The 18,062-nt window shown below is 25.1% G+C and overlaps 4 protein-coding genes across 5 annotated transcripts in view; 1 reads left to right on the top strand and 3 right to left on the bottom strand.

Annotated features, from left to right (window-relative positions):
* Window positions 1–158: 158 nt before the first annotated feature.
* Window positions 159–979, bottom strand: LOC126904950 (uncharacterized). Its single transcript, XM_050684355.1, has 3 exons — window positions 902–979; window positions 549–848; window positions 159–448 (listed from the first exon to the last, which is right to left on the bottom strand). The coding sequence occupies exons 1-3, from the start codon at window positions 977–979 to the stop codon at window positions 344–346; spliced, it is 483 nt and encodes a 160-aa protein (XP_050540312.1). The 3' UTR covers window positions 159–343.
* Window positions 980–4,079: 3,100 nt separating this feature from the next.
* LOC126904949 (regulator of nonsense transcripts 1-like) lies at window positions 4,080–10,891 on the top strand. The gene is made up of 2 exons (XM_050684354.1): window positions 4,080–4,110; window positions 8,803–10,891. The coding sequence occupies exon 2, from the start codon at window positions 8,822–8,824 to the stop codon at window positions 10,889–10,891; it is 2,070 nt and encodes a 689-aa protein (XP_050540311.1). The 5' UTR covers window positions 4,080–4,110; window positions 8,803–8,821.
* A 1,148-nt stretch (window positions 10,892–12,039) lies between these two features.
* On the bottom strand, window positions 12,040–13,425 carry LOC126903836 (protein disulfide-isomerase A6 homolog). Its single transcript, XM_050682340.1, has 4 exons — window positions 13,365–13,425; window positions 12,633–12,790; window positions 12,369–12,526; window positions 12,040–12,305 (listed from the first exon to the last, which is right to left on the bottom strand). Exons 1-4 carry the CDS (start codon window positions 13,389–13,391, stop codon window positions 12,139–12,141), a joined length of 510 nt encoding a protein of 169 aa, XP_050538297.1. The 5' UTR covers window positions 13,392–13,425; the 3' UTR covers window positions 12,040–12,138.
* A 3,274-nt stretch (window positions 13,426–16,699) lies between these two features.
* Window positions 16,700–18,062, bottom strand: part of LOC126903697 (centaurin-gamma-1A) — a 47,838-nt gene continuing 46,475 nt past the window's right edge. For both annotated transcript variants that reach the window (XM_050682081.1, XM_050682082.1), the window contains exons 12-13: window positions 17,879–18,023; window positions 16,700–17,442 (exon numbers count right to left, since the gene is read on the bottom strand). In XM_050682081.1, the coding sequence (XP_050538038.1) occupies window positions 17,245–17,442; window positions 17,879–18,023 (343 nt within the window). In that variant the 3' untranslated portion in view covers window positions 16,700–17,244. The remainder of the gene's footprint in view (window positions 17,443–17,878; window positions 18,024–18,062) is intronic.

The following is an 18,062-nucleotide window of genomic DNA, read 5'->3' as shown; positions in this document are numbered from 1 at the left end:
AAATTTATTTAATGATAATATAATAATAATTTATAAAAATTTAATAATTACACAGAGTGTGTTTATAATACATAATATTAATGAAATTATCAATTGTAGAAATAAATGAATAAAAAATTCAGAACTTGTTAGCATTACGCATCAAATGATGNTTCAGAACTTGTTAGCATTACGCATCAAATGATGAAAAATAATCATATCACTGTAAATTCAGCTACAAAGTCTTGGTGATTGACAGAAAATTGTAAATAACACGTATAAAGTAATTTTAATAATTTGTTGAGATAATAATTTTAAATTGAAAGATTTGAAAGCACCTATTAAGGACAAATATAAAAACTGATCAAGTCACCTCAACAGAAACAGCGGCTGTTTTCGACTGATCCGTTGAAACTTCATTCAACATTTTCACATCATCCGTCAAAATTTTTAAAAGTATCTTTTCGAGCTAAAAATAATTTTTATATTTTAATAATTATGCATACTTCACAACTGAAATAATTGATATAAATTAGAATATTGTAAGTCAAATGCTGAAAAATAGTTACATATATCGCCACTGCACAAATTTTAATCCACTTAATTTGAATGTCAGTGGCCCATTTATGAACCATAATTATTGAATCTAGATTATCCAACTTTTTAATACATTTTTTGGACGTTTTAACAATCCAATCTTTTTCATGCTGTTTAATTTTGATTTTTTGCATGAAATGGCGTAAACTTATTAGTCTGGACCGTGCGTTAGTTTTATCAACTAGGATCAACTTTGACCCGAGAGACGAAATAATTTGATCCATTGTATTTAACCATTTCATCATAGGATTAATAGATTTGTGCAACTCAAGCTGAAAATATTTATTCAATCAATCGTTGAATAAAATATAATTTTGGAACTTACTTTTTCCTGAAACGTCAATGGCTTTATCCAATTAATAATGGTGTGTTTCCAGCTTTTGGAAGCCTTTATTACAGGCATANTGGAAGCCTTCATTACAGGCATAGTAGTATCTAAAATATAATATACGATAAAATTGTGAGCAACTTAAAACGGATAATATTCGTTTAACTATTACATAAAAAATTATCTACTTACTTTCAAGGCATTCGAGGAAACTATGCGATTCATATATAGGAGTTGAAATATTCATAGTGTCTTGTTCGAAGACTTTATGATCCGCTTGAAAAGTTTTTAAAGAGAATTTTTTCAAAATGGAGAAAGAGATTGAAAAATAATTTCACACTTGATTACACCTACTTGATCCCAGCACAAACTAATGACAAAATTATTTTTGTGTTTATAAATTCACATAATTAGATAAACACGTTTACATGGATAAAGATAAACAAATTTCTCTATATTAAAAAATCAACCAGCACATTATTCTAATGTTATTTTAAAATAATATTAATAACTCTTTTGAAGTGTAAAAAAATGAATTGAACTTTTGCACGCAGTAACAAACTTAATATTAATCAGTAGCATAGTAAATTAAAATATACTAAATTAAAATTTTATTTCTAGACTATTTTTAACACTAAATGTTTAAAGACTTTTTTTGAATTATTAAGCACAAAATAATAATAGAATCACAGTAATTTTTTTAAATTATTCTAAAAAAAATTTAAGCTATAAAATATAGTATTTAAGTTATAAGTAACAAAACACCACATTTTAAATTTACTTAACTAAAAGGTATAATTTAAAAATAATTTCTGTCAACGTTCTTTATGTAAATAACATCATTTGTATATATTGAAGCAATCGTAAATGAAAAAATTATTAACGTCACTAGTATTTCACACCAATAAATTTTAATATTTGAAAATGTATAATAATTATTTATTTTCATTTAGTTTGATTTGCATTATTCTCAATTTTGATTTTGTAAATTCCATAGATAAAGTTTCTAAGTTAAACTTATTTTTAAAAAACCCTAATTGGCTAAAATTAAGACAAAATTTACATATTATTGATGGAAGACATGGAGAAATCACCTTGGACCAGTTGCTTAATGGAATTACTAGAAGTGATTTTGTTACATCTGAAAATGTGAACGATAAATCAAGACAGTTTTATTTATTTTTAAGCTGCAATCTTTCTAAGACACTAAGAGAATATACAGACTATGTAAAAATATAATGGACAGAATGTAAAAAATACCCTGGCACAAAAAAAAATTGTAAGCATTATATAATAAGAGAATTTATTGCTTTCACAAACTTCATTGCAGATTGGCCGGCTGCATTTTCTTCATTTTCAAATTACACTGAAATGGAACTTAAAAATAACATTAAATCTTATGTAGACATAGTGTATTATTTAGCTTCATCATATAAACATAGTGACAAAGATTTAGATGAAAAATTTGATGAATTAGATAATAATGTTCGAGATTTTATGAATGGTAATTGTAGACCAATACAGCCAACTCCTTCTATTATAATGGATCACTACAACAAACACGTTAGAAATAGGACCATCAGCGAAATATTTGTGAAAGTCAGACCTCATCTTAATAAAACAAAAATATTAGTATTATCTATTTTGTTGAAATTTGATTTCCTGCATTCAAAAAAGTGTGCATTAATGTTAAATTTTAATTATAAAGTTTGTGAATTAGAAAAATTTTTTAAATACTTACAGTGGATAGAATTTAGAAACGGCTTGCATATTAATGACGGAAATAAAGGAGAAATTACCATGGACCAATTGCTTGATAGATTTGGAACAAAAGATTTTGTTACATCTGAAAATAAAAACGATAAAGTCAGACAGTTTTATTTGTTCTTGAGCTGTAATCTCTATAAGATGTTAGAAGGATACACAGATTTTTTAAGAATATTATGGATAGAATGTAAAAAACATACAGCAGAAAAACAAAAATGTAAAAAACAACTAATAATGGAATTTGATTCTTTCACAAATTTTATTGAAGATTGGCCGGCTGCATTTTCTTCTTTTTCAAATTACACTGATATAGAACTTAAAAATAACATTGATGCATTCGCATTCATAGTACATTATTTAACTTCATCATATGACAAGAATGACAATTTTATAGACGAAAAACTTGATGAATTATATAATATTGTTCGAGATTATATGAATAATAACTGTAGACCAATACGGCCAACTCCATCGAAAGTTATCAAATGGTACAACAGTATAGTTGAAAGAGGAATGCCTAGAAACGAAATATACGCAAATATAAAATATTCACATAATACCATAAAAATATCAATAATGGAAACTTTTCTGAAATTTGGTTTCTGGCATACAATAAAGAGTGTACCTAAAATAAAGACATTAGATCTATAATAATAACTCTCGAATTTAATTTCAATTATATTGTATGATTCATTTATTTATACTCTGTTTAGAAAGTCAGTCAGAGGTCTATATACAAGATAATCAAGCCATTTAAATTTAAAAATTGCTCATAGTTTAAATCTAATTAATGTATATCCATTTCTAATAATTATACTATTTTGTTTTGATTTTTAATAATATATAATTAATTGAAGAGTGTTATAAATTCTTATATAATTTATTTTATTAATTCGTTCGTTATTTGTCACCGTTTCTACAAATCAATTATCTTATTTGTTTAGCTTTAAACATTTTATGAATTCTTTTAATTATAGCGTTTTTAATTTATAATAGACTACATGACAAAGCTTAAAACATATTTTTGTTTGTTGGATAAGTGGAAATAAATATTCATTGCGTTTATTATTAGTCCCAAAAGTATGATGTTTTTATAAATATCTTAAATTTTCACGTTAGAAGACAAATATTAAACAGTGTTTTAAATCCAAAAATATGGAATAAGGCACTTTTTTATTTATTTTTTTAAAATTTATCGAAATGTGTTATGAAAAGTTGCTTATTTCTTTATCTAATTATTTAATAAATGTGTATTATGCAGCTATTTATTGAATGCGTATTATAAGTACAAAAATAAATTTACAAAAATAACATCTGTAATATAACTCAAGTATAAAAAAATGTTCGTAAGTGCTCCTGACCTCTTCCTACTTATATAATTTTTTTGATGAGAAACTTCTTTACAGAAGGTCCGAAAAAAATAGTTATCGAGCATCATGGTAGGCCGTAAAGTATATTTTATATTATAATTTATCACTATATTTTTGAAAATTAAAGTAATTTTATTTAAAATGTATGAAATAACTTAATTTTAAATATTGCCGTTAATGCAAAAAAAGTTCTTAAAGAACCACAATTCATAAAATTTTCACACGATATAAACATAACGTCCAATCAAAAATTTAATAGAAAATTTTATGAGAATTAAAAAAATTGTATTGTTAAGATTAATATGTAGTCAGGAAATTATATAGTTACTAATAATAGTTATCATTTTCTAATAACCTTTGGTTTTTAAAAAGATTCTACAGTTGAAATATGAACTGAATTAATTTTAATGATTTACTTTAACTAAAAAAACCATTAAAAAAAAATTTGTTCAATGATCTATTCGATAGAGCGTATTATAAAATTTGGTTATAATAGTAAAAATCCATCGATAATTCTGGAAAATTTTTTTTAAAAAATGATTTATATAGCAACATTAGGGTGGCCCTCAAAAATCGAATGTCTTTTTTTTCTTTATGCTACCCCTTAATTTTTTTTTAATGGTCAAAAAAATGAGCTGTGCAAAATTTGGGACCGATCCGTTAAGGTTAACCCGTGCCCCCGGGCCTATTAAGTTGAGTCGAAGAGTCAAATTTAATAGAAATAACTGATCTATGTCTTATAACTTTTTTTTCTCTTAACTTAGAATAATAAAAGTAAAACTCAAGTAAAGGAAATTTTACAAGAAATTCAAAAATAATAACTTCAATGTTGTTTTCTCAATAAATAGCCCACAAAAACACTACATACAGTAAAAAACATGTAAAAGTCTTAAAATACGTTATAACTGATTTTGTTGATTTTTAATTATTTATTTTCATTTTATTTTTTGGAAAACGCATTTTCGTTTAAAAAAAGAATCTAGAAGTTTAATTTTTTATACCAAGTACTATAATTATATTAGATTTATTATTTTATGAACAGTTAATTAATGATTAATTACAAATTTAACAAAATTGATTGTATTATTACATTTTGTCGTATCAATATATCAATTTTGGTTTACTGAATTACTTTAAGATAGTACCAATTATATTATTATTAAAGATAAAAATATTTGAGTTATTTTCGACAACTGACATAATTTGTGTCGTAAATGCAGCAGACAATTTGTTCACACGTTAAATATATTTTACCTGTTTATTATTATAAATTAAATGATACGTTTTAATCACAAATGTACAATACTTTTAGCGTCTTTTAAAGTATTACGAACTAATATTTATCTTATTGGTAATTATTCCCACGAAATAACTGGTAGTAAGTTACCATCAAATTTACAACTATTTAATCTGAACACTGATTTTTTGAAAATTGATCCATCATTTTGGAGTGCGAACAACAGTTACATAAATGCTTTAAATACTATAAGTAAATTACGAGTCATTAATGATACAGCCTAGCGTGGCATTAAATTAATCTAAGACTACATTAATATATTAACTACAAATGAAGAACAGAAACAATACGTTTTACAAATAGTAAGTAATTATCGGAAAAATTCCCTAATTGTAAAAAAAGTACATTATCAAAATATATATATTATAATATATATACATATATTATAATAATATAATTTAATTATTGTTAAAATATTTTTTTTAAAGTTATTATTATTTAAAAAAAAATTAATTAAAAATTGTTAATAACAATTAAATTAAACTGTTAAGTTTGTAATTAATCATTAATTAACTGTCTATAAAATAATAAATCTAATATAATTATAGTACTTGGCATAAAGAATTAAACTTCTAGATTCTTTTTTTAAACGAAAATGCGTTTTCCAAAAAATAAAATGAAAATAAATAATTAAAAATCAACAAAATCAGTTATAACGTATTTTAAGACTTTTACATGTTTTTTACTGTATGTAGTGTTTTTGTGGGCTATTTATTGAGAAAACAACATTGAAGTTATTATTTTTGAATTTCTTGTAAAATTTCCTTTACTTGAGTTTTACTTTTATTATTCTAAGTTAAGAGAAAAAAAAGTTATAAGACATAGATCAGTTATTTCTATTAAATTTGACTCTTCGACTCAACTTAATAAGCCCGGGGGCACGGGTTAACCTTAACGGATCGGTCCCAAATTTTGCACAGCTCATTTTTTTGACCATTAAAAAAAAATTAAGGGGTAGCATAAAGAAAAAAAAGACATTCGATTTTTGAGGGCCACCCTAAGCAACATGTTACCAAAAAATTTGAAATATTATAATCTAGGAGTAGCTCACACAAATAGAGTAAATATATTATGAAATTACAATATAAAATGATTTAATTTTGTAGTTGAATCCTATCACATCAAACTTGATTCGTCATTAAATTCTTTGAAAACATTAAATAAGAATTATTTTAATTGTGTGTATGGAGAACATGGGACAAGTAACTGTTTAATTGATAGATTAGAATTTTTTTTCAATTTTTGAGGGTAATACATTCAACTAGATATGAATTGTAATCATTTGAAAAAGAAGGTCAAGTGAGAGCAGAGAAAATAAATTATAGTCAAAAAGAATACCATCTCAGCTTATTATCGAAACTAAAACCCTATAGTAAAATAATTTTAATATGAATAAGAAATCTCTTCCCACGAAAGGCGACTACAGTGAGGGATCCTTGATCTTTAATGAAGTTATTGAATCTAAATGAAATAATATAAAAAATTCCTTGCCATACACGGGTTGGAACCTTGTACCCTAAGCGCGAAAGACAGAAGTATTACCAACCGGCAACCATACGTCGCTTCCGTCAACTTAAAAAAAAAAACAAAAAAATATAAATAAGTTTATCTTTCTATGCTATATTAATTTGATTTATATAATTATTATGAAAATCAGTTTACTCCCCTTGTCAGGTATGAAATAAGTAAACAGAATATATTTATGAAAAAAAAATTGTATTGTCGTAATTTAAAGTTGTATTTTGCTTTATTTTTACGTGTATAAAAATTTAAAGGGCTTGATACAATAAATTTCAATAAAAACCGTTTGTTACTATAAATAAATGCACAGAACTACAAGGAACTTTCATCAGTAACAAAAATATACCATTCTAAATCTACTTTTCGCGATGTTTTCAAATCTGCAATTAGACTTTTTCTATCACTTCTAAGTTTTAATATTATTAAAAATTAGTATTTACATAAAAAAATTCGAATCGAAGCTAAAAAATTGGCTATTTAAGCTAACTCAAATTAAAAAATTACTTTTTCGAATTTAAAAAAGTTAAAAAAATTTAATAAGTTTAATTTCTTATGTCTTATGAACTTTATTTTATTTAACTTTGTTAAATATAATAAAATAAATATTAAAATTATTTTCCATTAACTTTACAACTGTATTTTTTTTATTACTAACATTTATTGAAAAATATTACAAAATTTATANTTTTTTTTTATTACTAACATTTATCAAAAAATATTACAAAATTTATGACATTTTATAAATCATACAATTTGGTTTGTATACATTTTTTATTAATTTTAATTGGCTTATTCTATAGCAACAACTGAAAAATTTATATTCTTGTTAAAATTTAAAATGAACTCCATTTAATTAACATAATAAATATTTGACAGAGTTAATAGCATACTTTCATCAAATTTGGATGTAATTTTGCGGAAATTCATTTGATATTATTTATTTTATACCACTTTGAATTTTAATGATTCAGTTTATTTAGCAGATAGTACTAATAATATAACTTTTCAAGTATTAATTGATATGTTGTTTGACATGAATTAATTTCATTACACCTACTAAAAATGAAAATATGTAATTTTTAAAAGATTCTTTATAAAGAAAACCCTTGTGGTTTTAAAATAGATGTACAATCTACTTTCACTTTTGAAATTCAATTATTTTAATATTGAATAAAAACTTAAAGGTTTAAATAAAGTAAGCTTATTCTATACGAAAACATTCTAAAACATAATGTTTACGAGTTGAATGCAAAAACATGACAAGTAATTAAACAACATGAAATTCACTTTTTGTAAAAAAAACAATATTTTTTAAGATTTATTAAAAGTTAAAATTATTATTTATTTTAATGATATTGCTATTCGTTAACTTTCTAAAGCAAAACTTAGTGTAAAAAAAAACNTATTTTAATAATATTGCTAATTCGTTAACTTTCTAAAGCAAAACTTAGTGTAAAAAAACTATATAAGTAAAATATTTGAAAAATTCCCTTAAATTAATTAGAATTCATATTACCACGAAGAAAAATAAACAAATATTTTTTGCTAGGTGTTTATTATACTAAAATTAGATTTAATGAATTGAATATTTTCTAATTTGAAAAGCTTGTTTTATTCAAAGTTTAGATTAGTACTGCATAATTTAAAGCCTCGATCAAACTGCATGTTTGTTGTAAAATAAATAATTAATAAATCAAACAATTTTTTTTTACTTAGTTGTTATTTTAGAACACTTTTTTGGCTCCTTAAAAAAGTGATGTAGGCCAAAAAGAATATTTTTTATTTTTTTGCTGGCCACTATATGAGAAAATTTTTCATATAAAAGGAGTGGAACGCTTTCAAAATGTAACCTTTTTTAAATTAAATATAAACGTTACAATTTTTCGTTATTCTAACTTCATACTAAGTGCTTAAATTTTTTTTTTTTAATTAAATACATCAAGAACATCGCTTGCTACCAGTATGCAGTCAAAGGATATGTGGAAAATTTACCATCTTGTATTTTGGTGTGGAATTTATTTCATTACAGAAAATGACTTCATCAGGACAATGGCAATGTATTGTGCTGTTGTCATAACACTGTTGAAACTTATTGATTACTGTACACTTTTTGAGAAAACGGACACAAAAGTCATACAAATTAATGAATTGAACGCTGAAGAAGATAAACTACCATCGCCACGTTCTCCGCATTCAACTGTCCCTGCAACAAATATTCCCTGTGTATTTTCTTCGTCAAAAAAATACGGGCATTTTTTCCAGCCATTAATAAGTGCTGAATGCTCGTACAATTTAAAACTGGGCGAAAAACATTCGTTTGAATGCAAAATCGTTAGCTCTCAAAACTACAATAAAAAATCAAAAGTACGTTTTCAAATGAATAGTAAAAATAATGTATTTGTAGTAGACGAAGAATTATGGATTTCAAGTCCAAAAATGACCAACGCCATAAAAGGAATTGTTACGAACTTTGACCAGTTCATGAGCGTTGTTGATGTAGAAGTAAATTTTTCAATCGACTTGCCTATTGGGACACCGGCAACTTTAAAAAAGTCATTTGATAAAACCCCTTACACTCGGATGGAAGCGGCACTTGCTACTTTTTCTTACAAGTACGAATCTGTTTCACCTGAAGTAAGATCAATGTTGCTCGGACGTCAACAACAACATTCACCCGAACGTGACGAAAATCTGACAGATAACAGCCTATTAGCTCCCAATTTACCTGGTTTGAATGAGTCACAGCTGTCTGCTGTGAGCCATGCCCTACGCACGCCAGTTTCTCTAATCCAAGGGCCTCCCGGTACTGGAAAAACGGTTACTTGTGCCAATATTGTATACAATCTGTCCAAGTCCGGAACCGTATTAGTTTGCGCACCGTCGAACAACGCTGTTGATAACTTGGCAAATGCCGTGGCTAAAACAGGCATCGATGTCGTTAGACTTGTGAAAAAAACGAAAGAGACGGTTAAAAGTGATCTTTCAAATATATATCTTAGTGAACAAATTAAAAAGCTTGCTGGTCATTCAGAATTTAAAACTCTTCAAGGGCAGATTGATCAAGGTGTCGAGTTGAGCCCAAATGAGAGAAGGGACTACAATTATCTGAGAAGAATGGCGGAAATCGACTGTCTAGCGAATTGTCGAGTGGTGTGCACAACTTGCTCCGGCGCCGGCGACAACCGTTTAGAAAAAATCAATTTTTCTTCGGTGGTCGTGGATGAATGCGCTCAAGGCTTAGAACCGGAATGCATCATTCCAATCACCCACGGAGCCAAAAAAGTGGTGTTAATAGGTGACCACTGTCAGTTGGGGCCGGTTGTTACGTGTCCGGACACTAGAAACGGAGGTCTGCATCGTTCTCTGTTCGAGAGATTGGTAGCTGCTGGCCTACAACCAGTTCGTTTAACTGTACAGTACAGAATGCACCCCGAGATCAGCGAGTACGCTTCACAAACTATGTACGAGAGTACGATTAGGAACGGCGTAACTTGTAGCGACCGAACTGGGTCGATTGATTTCACGTGGCCTAACCCAAATGTGCCGATGGTATTTTACTCTTCCGATGCCAACGAACGAAAATCGCGATCGGGCACGTCTTTCTTGAACTATGGAGAGGCGAAAGTTGTTGAACAACTAGTAGCCAAACTCCTTAGCAAAGGAGCTACTCCAAATCAAATTGGTGTTATAACTCCATATGAAGGACAGCGATCACTTTTGAAACAAATTCTAAACAAGAACAAAGGGGTGGAAGTCAGTAGTGTGGACGCTTTTCAAGGCCGTGAAAAGGAGTACATTATTATATCGTGTGTCCGCTCGAACGAGAGAAACGTTGTAGGTTTCCTGAACTGTGTCCGTCGGCTAAATGTGGCACTTACGCGTGCAAAGTTTGGTCTTTTTTTAGTTGGTAACGCTAACTTTTTGGTGAAAAACCCTACGTGGAAAAATTTACTTCGGTATTATGACGACAGAAATTTGATTGTCGAAGGGACAGTTGATGATATGTGTACAGCACATATTAAGTTTGATTAATTATATATATCATAGCATTTACTTATGAGTAATTTTATTTTATTAATTTTTCTTTAATTGTTTGATACTCTAAATTAAAAAAAAAATTATTATAATTAATTAGTTATTTTTGATACATCAATTATTTATTATACATACTGTTCTATTTTTAAAATTAAAAACATATTTTATTTTAAAAAATTGACTTTTTTTATTCACCTCTACTTTAAAGTAATTGATTAATTTGATAATTCATTAAGTATCATATAACTTAGAGGGAGATGTTGTCTAATTGGTATGTGGCACTATCTTAGTAGTAGTTTTAGGTTTGAGACTTGGTTACGAGTAGCTCCATTTGCTAAGCAAGACAAGTATTAAACCACATATTCTAAATTATCCATGGTTAAGTAACCTACTCTTCATGTGACTTATTCAGCTATAAAATTGTGAAAAAAATGGTTTAATTAAAAAAACTATGTAAGAATCAAATTAAAATGTACTTCATATTAATCAATATCAATTTAATAAAATTGGAAGCTTAAATAAAAATATGCACTGTTTAAAAATTTATTGTTTTATTTTAATTTTACACTGAGTTAAATGATATCCATTCAATGAATAATTAAAATAAAATTCTAAGTGTTATTATTATTATTTTATTATTGGGATTAATTAATGGATATAGTTGGCACATTACTTTGAGAATTTATTTTAGATATATAAAATTAACATTCAACTTTAAATATTACACCAACTATAAAATAATTTAATATAAGTAAAGAGAAATTAGAAAAAGTTTAAATAGGTATAATAGCCATAAAAATATTTTTAATTGTTTTAGGCAAAACTATTAGTTTAAAAATATTTAAAATCTTAAAATTTAGTTTAGTTTAAATGTTTTTATATCATTGTTATAACATATGGAAGAGGCTTAGAATAAATAACAAGTTATTTTTATAAAATAAAAATTATACTCATTTTTTTTTTTCATTAAATACAAAAAAAATTTAATATTCTAATACTTAATTAATTTCAACTATGTAAGTATAGTTAAATTTGATTTACATATTACAAAATTCTACTTAACATTAAATTATAATGGAAAAGTGGGATTATTGTTATAATGATTTTTGTTAAAATAGGATTGATTTGAAAATAGCTGTTTTAGACTAATGAAAAGTCATAGGACCGAATGGTTAGATATTAATATTTATATAGAACTTGTTCAGTCTTAAAAAAATAAATAAATAGAGTAAGTATAACAGTTTTTATAATTCTTCTTTAGAAGGACCATCTAATTCAACATCTGATAAATCAATATCTTCTACTTGAGGTAATTCACCATTTTTTCCATCCCAAGGTTCAATTGTATTAATTTTAGGCAATTCAGCACCTCTGACTGGAGCTGTTCGTCCACGTCCATATGATAAATCCCCAGTTTTTTTTTTTAACAAATTATCAAAACTGAACAATTTTTAATAAAAAAAATATATAAACCTCAAAAATTCATTAATGCCATCTTCTGAAAAAGATCCCCTTAAAATAGAGTACTTCATTTTTTTAACATTTAAAACTGCTAATGCAGGATAACCAAATCCACCAATTTCTAATGATGATTCCAATTCAGACTGATTTCCTGCTTCAGACCATAACCATCTAAAAAAATAAGAACTTGTAATCACAAAAGAATAAGGACAGTAAATGTTTTTAAGTAAAATTAAAAAGTAATAATTTTCTAATATAATTAAGTGATGTAGTTTACCCCCAAAGCTTTTGTTTAAATTTATCTCCCAATGAGCGCAACATTTTGATGTATTCATTACAACAACTGGACTGACAATCTAAGATATGAGGCAATACAGCAATTACACATAAAGCATGTTCTGAACATCCAGACTTGAAGGTATCTTCATTTATAACCTAGTACAATATGATTGATTAAAGGTAAATTATTTATTTCAATATAAAAATGTAGATTAAATTTCAGAAAGTACTATATAAAACAAAAATCTTATACAATTTTCAAGATTCAAAAAAAAATAAAGTTCGGTAAAATAAGAAAAATTTGTTTTACTTTTTCTAAATATATAGATTTTACCTTCAATAAAAAATATGCTTAACCAATTCATTTAAAGTAAAATTTCTTTAATCTGGCAACAATTTTAAACTTAACAATACATCAAATAATTATATGTAAAATATAATTAAAATTTTTTAAGTCTCAGATTTAAAAAAAAAATCAAAGAAAGAAAATTATCTTATTTTCTCATTGATTGTATGAAAAATAATTGTTTTACTAAAAAAAATGTTTGTGTCTCATAACATTGATTATATTAAAAACGGTCATATTTATTTATTCTATGTTTTATATAAAGAGAAATAGATGAAATTATTTTTATCGAATTTCATTATTCTGAATCAAATAATTTTTTTTATAAAAAAAAAAAACATAAAGGTACCTGCATAAAAACATAAACTATACAAAATGTAATACCTCAAAAACTTCAGGAGTGTGGTACATTTTCTTTATGTTTCTGCAATGCCCAGCTAATAATATCATTGGATGTTCGACCACCTGTGTATTCTTCAGCTCCACTAAAACTAGATGTGCCTGATGGGAAGAAATTTATTGTTGGATAACCTCTAATTTGATATTGTTAAGCTTTTGATGAATGTACAGTAGCATCTAATGTACCCAGTTTAACCTTAAGAATAGTAATAATTTATTATTTTAATTTTAATATAATTTATAATAAATAAATATATGTTTATATATTTTATCGATATATATTTTTTAATAAATAATTAGCAAAAAATTATAATTATGAATGACATTAACATCATAGTTATAAAATTGACATTAATAGATAGATAATTTTGTGAAGAATTCAAAAATACACAATATAAGTATATTGTATTTTACATGTAAATAATCAGAAAAAGAACAATTTAAAAAAAAATATACATAAAACAGATAAATTTGAAAAAATTTACCAAAAAAATGTTGGAATTTAATTTAAATATTATATTATTTTATATGCCAAATATTTTTCAAGCTCTTAAAAAACTGTACTAAAAAAAGTTGTATAAAAAATTAAATTGCAATTTTTTTCAATTTTGTTAGCTTTAAATCAATTTTTTTAAAAATTCAGTTATTTGTCATGTAAAAAATACAATAAAACTTTTATTTTTTCTCAAAGTTATCTACCTATTGGTAGCAATTTCATAATTATAAGAATAAACCCAAAAATAGTTAAGTAGAAAGTTAGATTTTTTTTCTGAAAAATGATTATCAACTAAAGTTTAGAGGTCAATAAAAATATTTACTTGACGGATAAACCTTACATTTTGTACAAATCCTTTTTAACAAACTATAGTAGAAGAGTTAAAGATAAAAAAATCATTTTTCATTTTTTAATAATGATGTAATTCTTAATTATTAATTAATAATTATCTCAAAAACATTGAGTGATCTTTATAAAAACTTGAGCCAAATTCAGAATTAGCATCAAAATTCAATATAAAATTTATCGAAATATTAAATTACATAACTCACAACACAAAACTATACTCGAAGCTAAAAAATTGGCTATTTAAGCTAACTCAAATTTAAAAATTACTTTTTCGACTTTAAAAAAGTAAAAAAAATTTAATAAGTTTAATTTCTTATGTCTTATGAACTTTATTCTATGTCAATTAAATTATATAATATTCATGAAAGTCAATATATTCTCCTAATAAGATATTTTAAAATTAAATAAAATACAAAACCTAGAATTTTAATAGAAAAATAGCATATTCTTGAATACGGTAGCCATTTGAGCATAGAAGATAGGTCGTTGGGACAAATTTTTTATTTTATTTTATAGTACATAAAATAAGCTTTAATTTGATATATGTTTAAAGAACGTAGTATTTCCGGAACATTTTCAAAAATTAAATTGAAAAAGTTAGTTTTTGTAAAAAAAAGTTGCTATTTTAAATCCCANAGTTAAGTTGAAAAAGTTAGTTTTTGAAAAAAAGTTGCTATTTTAAATCCCACTCAATGAGCAGGTTAAGTGTTAGATTTTCAAAAAAATGATATCAAATGAAAGGGAAATATCTAAGGTTTTAGTATAAAAAAAAATTATGTTGATTTGTTTATTTTTGAAAAAGTTATGGAAGTTTTAAGAAAAAAAAGTGAAAAAAATGACAAAATTTACCGATTTTTAAAGTTGTAATTTTTTTGGATATTTCCCCCATTTGCGGGGAACGATGGAAAATTTTTCAATTTTTAAGGATAATGTCTTCAACTAGATACGATTTTTGATCTTTTGACGTATTGTTGAAAGAAATCGGTCCAGTGAGAGCTGAGAAAAAGTGGCAACAGACATAAAAAAAAAAAAACACATCATGGTAAAATTAATACCTTCTCAGCTTCGCATCGAAGCTAAAATGAATATTTTATAACCATCATCTTATACTGATATAACGTCAACTTATCCCCAACACATAGGTTAACGAATTGACACTTTTTTTATAAATATTTTTTGATATGATTGTATATTATTTAATAACTGATTTTGATATTTAATAAAAAGTAGGGGTTAAAACATTAACAGAATTCTTTGACACCTTGTGAATTCCTAATACAAAATTATATCTTACAATTTTTTATTAAGTGGTGTTAGGTAAATTATTTTTATTACAATTGAAAATAATTTTAAATTACTCAATAAACAAGTAATAAAGTTACATAAATATAAAAGAAACTTAATTACAATAGAAGTAATTTATTTTCATTTATATGTTGAATATGAAATTTATTTGAGTTAATCACTTACACCAGTAATAATTCTAATAGTATTTCATTAAATGGCTTATTTAGGAATTTATGATTTATGAGGAGGGGAAAGACACAAAAAAAATATTTAATTGATAATTTACCATAGAAACTTTTTGCAACATTTATTATTCACATTTATGGTCCCCATCATTGTGGCATAATTGTTGTCTCACAAATAACAAAATATAATGTATATTCAACTCTTAATGCATTGAATTATTTGATTTAATCAAGTGACACCACACTAATAAATATATTGATAAATATATCATAGAATTAAATTCTAATGATAGTTTAATGTGAGGATAGTGTAAACCAGAACAAGTACCATAAAAAATTACAGAAAATTAAATTATTTCATTGATATATGAAATGTTTGGAAATCTATAACTAATATATCAAAAGTTATCAAAATGTATCAAAATAACTCTTGATTATTAAAAATACTGTTTTAAGATAATGTTAGTTACATTAGAATTCCAACCAACAAGAATATGTAACCATTACTGTAAATGTAAAAAAGATTTTGATAGTTAAAATTTAAATTATTTTGTTGTTTAAACTAATAAAAATGGTTATCATATTAAACAGCACTTTTTCTTTGCTATAAATACAACATCTTAATTATTTATCAATCTTGAGAAATATAAATTATACACTTCTTATGACAGCTAACTAGTATGCATAAAATAAAATTTATATTATTTTATACTTATTAATAATTGTTTTTATAGTTATTTGAAATCATTTTTAAAAGTATTATTAATAATATTATACTGAAGGTTTTTATTTTTTTAAGCTTAAAATGATTAATATACGACAATGACAGTCATTAATGAAATTAAATTATATATTTTTTACCTATAATTTTTAATTTTGGTATTTTTTTTTTTTCAAATGAAGGATATGAATTATTCTAAAAAGTATACATTTACTAAAATTACAAAAGCATGTAACCTCAAAACATTTCAATTGTAATTTTAAAAAATAAAAACACATATTAATTACTTGTCTACATAAAATCATTTTATACTTTATTACATAAATATGTCTGTTAAAAAGACTGAGACATTATCTCAAACAGTATGTATAAACTATAATATTCTAAGTACTAACATATTCACAAACAATTAATATCTAAAATTTATAAAGTTTTATGCTTACATATACACATTTGTGTCATTAAAAAACTCATTTAATACATCCATCTATATCTCATATTTACATAGCAGTATTAAATTAATACACATACAGGGTTATTAAGTCTACAATAAAAAGTTTTAACACATATTCGTTAAATAAATTAGTAATTATCAATAATAAATAATAATACAGAACACAGAAAAGAGATATGGTCACTGCCCATTTGTTAATTTGTCTCATCACTCTGGTACAAGCTAATTGAACAAAAGACTAGACACTTATGAACATGATACTATATATTTTATATTATAGAATGTTACAGTTAATAATTAGTACTTATATATTATCACAGTGGTTTTTATAGTTTGTATCACTATAATATATGGTTAATACACTGTTAAAGTAATTAGATAACACTGGACGGAAGTATATCCAAGGGTCTTGTAAGTGTACTTGTGCTACTTTCTGGACATCCATTTTGTACTAAGAGTTCGGTTAATGGACCAGCATCTTGAATTGAAGTTGAACCATTTCGACAAGCTGTTCTTACATGTTGAATGCATGTACGACCTTCATGATCAACTGCTTTAGCATTTGCTTTATACTGAAATCATACAATTGTATCATTATTTGAAAATATCAATATATGTNTATTAAAAATATTATTAATTTAAAAAAACTAAAAAATATTAAAAATATTAAACTCATATTAAACTCACTTATATATATATATATAAGTGGGTACTGTTGATGTCTATAAGGCACCACTTCCAGGGTCTGGAGGTGGGAAATTTAAATTAAGTTGTGTGTCGGTCATGAGTCAGCTAAGACGTGTATTTATCATTGTGTGTGTTTTAATTCTATGTGTTTAATTTATATGTTTTTGTTTGTTAATTTTTTTCATTTTTTGTGTATATGAATAATAATATATATTGTAAATAATATTATTATATCTTTGTTCTATTCCTATTGTTATTTACACGGACAAATTTCCAATTACAATAAGTAATATTATTTTATTTATTAGATAAATTAATTACCCATAGAAGTAGCTGTGCTAGAGGTAGATTAATCATTGAACAGGCTAGATGAAGCGGTGTGCGTAAATCTCTATGACTAATAACACAATTAACTTGATCAGCTGTGGCATGGGCAAGTATAAATATAATAGCCCTTATGTCACTTCTATAATAAAAATTTTATAATTAAATATTATGAAATAAA

The sequence above is a fragment of the Daktulosphaira vitifoliae genome, unplaced genomic scaffold (genome assembly GCF_025091365.1).
Source record: "Daktulosphaira vitifoliae isolate Bord-2020 unplaced genomic scaffold, ASM2509136v1 Scaffold_4, whole genome shotgun sequence".
Taxonomy (NCBI): Eukaryota; Metazoa; Arthropoda; class Insecta; order Hemiptera; family Phylloxeridae; genus Daktulosphaira; species Daktulosphaira vitifoliae.
The sequence above is the reverse complement of the archived record's forward strand: the minus strand, read 5'-3'. Positions and strand labels throughout refer to the sequence as shown.